Below are 3,414 nucleotides of genomic sequence, written 5' to 3'. Positions count from 1 at the left end.
AGACATGCATAAATAATATATTTATGCAAAAAAGAAGAAGAAGAAGAATAAGAATGCTCACCGGTTGAACGTTCACTTTTCTCATTATCAATAAATAAAAGCAGTCACAACAGTAAATTCATTCATAAAAGAAGATGGGAAAAAATTTGCATAAAAATGAGCAAAGAAAAGTGACAAAGAAGAAGAATAGAAGAAAGAAAAAAAACGCTGAATAGCTATGAAATGACTAATATCTGTTGAGTAATAATTAAAAATTGAAACGCGCAAAACAGAACAGAACTAAATTGAACTGAACAGAAAAGCACAACAACCGTTTGTTATAATACTATGCTTGTTCGCTTGATATAAAAGTTGACAATTTGCCAAGCGGTGCATAATTAAATTTCATCAAAGCAGCTTCGTCATCAAACAATGAAAAAGTTTTATTCACTCTTCTTAACTACTTTGCATGCAATTGAAAAACCGTCAGCAGCAGAAATTTTCTATCCATTCTCTTTCTGTCTCTCATCGAATATGTTTTTTTAATGGTATTTGTAAGCTGTATTTAATTTTAATATTTAATTTGAATCAAAAGCATAAATAAAATTCAAAAACACACACGCACACGCATTATTCAAAGTTGAGTAATTGTAGCGTTGATTTGTTCATTTTAATTTGTCACATTGAAAATAGGATGTTCAAATGGAGGAAACGATTTAGTCAGATAGGAATAAACTGAATTGTTCAACTATACTAAAAATTCTCCACTCATGCAATCAACAAGATCGCCCCATTTCAATTTCCGCTAATATTCTATATAAACTGTTTGGCTAATATTTAAAATGGTTGGTGAAAACGGATTTGTTTACCAAATTACTCTCGGACAATAAAATTAATGAAAAATCAATTTTCCAATTTCTATTATTAATTTGATCAGTATTGAACTGCTTCAACAACACACACACACACATATACACACGTTATAAGCACCTATCTATTTAAATTGATGAAACATTTTCCAAGTTTATTCGTATTATGCAAAAATATTCTTACAATTTATTACAACATTTTATAACAATTTTACTAACCCTTGTTAAACTGAATAATGCAAAAAATTGATAATAATAAAAATTTGTTGAATATAAAAATGGAATTGAATACAGAAAATTAAAATTTTAAAAAAATGATAAAAATAATAGAAAAGGAAAACTTGACACAACTGACGTACGGGTACCTGGAAAATTCTGCAACGGAATAAAGAATGGAAAAAATCAAAGTGAAAATGATTCAACCAATTAATCGTGTATGCTTGTGAGAAGAAAGATGCTGCCGCAGCAAGCGCAGAAGTGATGATTCATATTTACTACTGTTTATAGATGAGAAAGAAAAATCAACAAATACAAAAAAAGCACAAACGAATGGTTAGAGAATCAAATATGCATACAAATATGCATGCGAGTGTATCAAAATGATGTACACGCGCAATTGATTAATTGATTGATTGATTGATTGATTAGTGATTTGAATTTTAATGAGCCGGTTGATTTTCAAATTTTGTAAATAATATTCCTGATGATCACAATATTATTAGCGAACGTGTCATTTCCAACTCACAATGGTCATACACATCTAGAGAATAGCACGTTCAAGTGATGATCTATTATCAAAAAGCAATTGGACCTGAAATGGTCGTTCGTTCATTCACTTATTGATCACCAACCGACCGTGTGTATATACGAATAATGGAAACTCTTCAAATCTGGGATCGACCAGCTTTGGGGATAATTGACAGACAAAGTTAGCCCACAACAACAACAATAAACAATCACAAAAATGCAAATTGTGAAAAAAGCAAATAAAAAAATTTTTTTTTCATCATTTTCTACGTTTCAATACTGTATGGATAAATTTAATGAATGATGCGGTGCGAAATGACAACAACAACAACAACAACAACAACAAGCCAAAAGTACAAGTTGAATTTATTCAGAAATTGCACTACTGACACAACCCAGCAGTAAAATTGAGTAAACAAAAAGCAGAAGCGCGTATGCAAATAAATAAAATCCTTGTTTAGTCAAATCGGACGTTTTGATCATGAACAAAATGCAAATACAACGACAACGACAACAACAACCACAGAAAAGTTTGACAACTACAAAATCCCCCACAACTGCATCGTCGTCACGTCAGCAAACTACGTACAACTTGAACACCAATCAAATTATGCAAATTTTTCAACAAAGAAATAAAAATTCTCTCGTGGAAGGAAAAAAAAGTGTCGACCTACTTTTTGAGAATAATGGAACAGAGAAAACAAAGTACAATCTTGTCTCGTTTGTTGAGTTTTTAATAAATGCAATGTACTACTGTAGAAAAAAACGTCTTTTGGTCAAGTCACCGAACAACCAACCAAGCGTCAGCAGAGTTCACAAATTGGACAAAATGGAAATGTGAAACGGCATTATTAAAGCCATTTTTAGCATAAAAAGAATCACCATCCCCAAAGGTACTGCTCCTTAGCTGACCAATTGGACCAATTAGCAAGCGCACGTCATTGTAATAAAAATGGAACGGCGGAGAGCAATTGAAGCAACAGGGACAAGTTTAATTTAATTGCACATTTTCCAACTTGAACCACACCACTGGGGCTGCATTACCACCGCTATTGTTCGCTAGGCGCAAATCTCTCCGATCGTGTGTCTTGGTTCAATCAACTCTCAAGACACTACTACTACTACTACTATTACAAAAAAATATGGGGATTTGCAGTGGAAAATTACAAATTCAAATCGACATCATTTCTTTGAGTAAAATTGACGAAAAATATAAACCATTTTTTTTTCTTTACAAAAATTCAAATTATTCAATATCTCAACCAACTATACAACTGAACTACTGTAGAAGTTCTTTTTTGTTTTTCCTCAGTTTACCCTCATCTCAACTTTTTCTTCAAGTACAAGAAGAAAAAACTAGAAAATCGTTGACATACTGCAGAAAAACAACATTTTTTCCCTACTCATTGTTGAAACTGAAAAAGTAAACAATTTGAGCGCCTACGCCATTTCAACTGAACTAACTACGCAGAATCGTTTATGGATGATTTTATCGATTGAAATTTCATGTACAAAATTACAATAATATACAACTGTTCTACTGGTCTAAGTGAACCAAAAACAAGAAAACAATATTAACTGTTCGCGTAGTTTCTCATCATGCAAAAAAAATATCAACCAACATTCTCGCTATTATTATTATTATAAAACTATATTTTTGCATACAATACACGCGTTGATAAAATCAATGTAAATAAAGTCACGAGTAAATTGACAAATCATGCATGCTTACCGAGATTTTCAATTTTATTCACTTTTGTTGAAGTTGAAGCTTCTTCAACTGCGACTTGGCCAGTATTAATAATTGCCCATAATTGTC

General features: G+C 31.7%; 1 protein-coding gene across 1 annotated transcript; it reads left to right on the top strand.

Moving 5' to 3' along the window:
* Nucleotides 1–1,721: 1,721 nt before the first annotated feature.
* On the top strand, nt 1,722–2,436 carry Tsp_12635 (conserved hypothetical protein). The gene is made up of 2 exons (XM_003370286.1): nt 1,722–1,776; nt 2,057–2,436. Exons 1-2 carry the CDS (start codon nt 1,722–1,724, stop codon nt 2,434–2,436), a joined length of 435 nt encoding a protein of 144 aa, XP_003370334.1.
* Nucleotides 2,437–3,414: the final 978 nt, after the last annotated feature.

The sequence above is a fragment of the Trichinella spiralis genome (assembly GCF_000181795.1).
Source record: "Trichinella spiralis strain ISS 195 chromosome Unknown Scfld1016, whole genome shotgun sequence".
NCBI lineage: Eukaryota > Metazoa > Nematoda > Enoplea > Trichinellida > Trichinellidae > Trichinella > Trichinella spiralis.
This window is presented reverse-complemented; position numbering and strand designations above follow the sequence as displayed.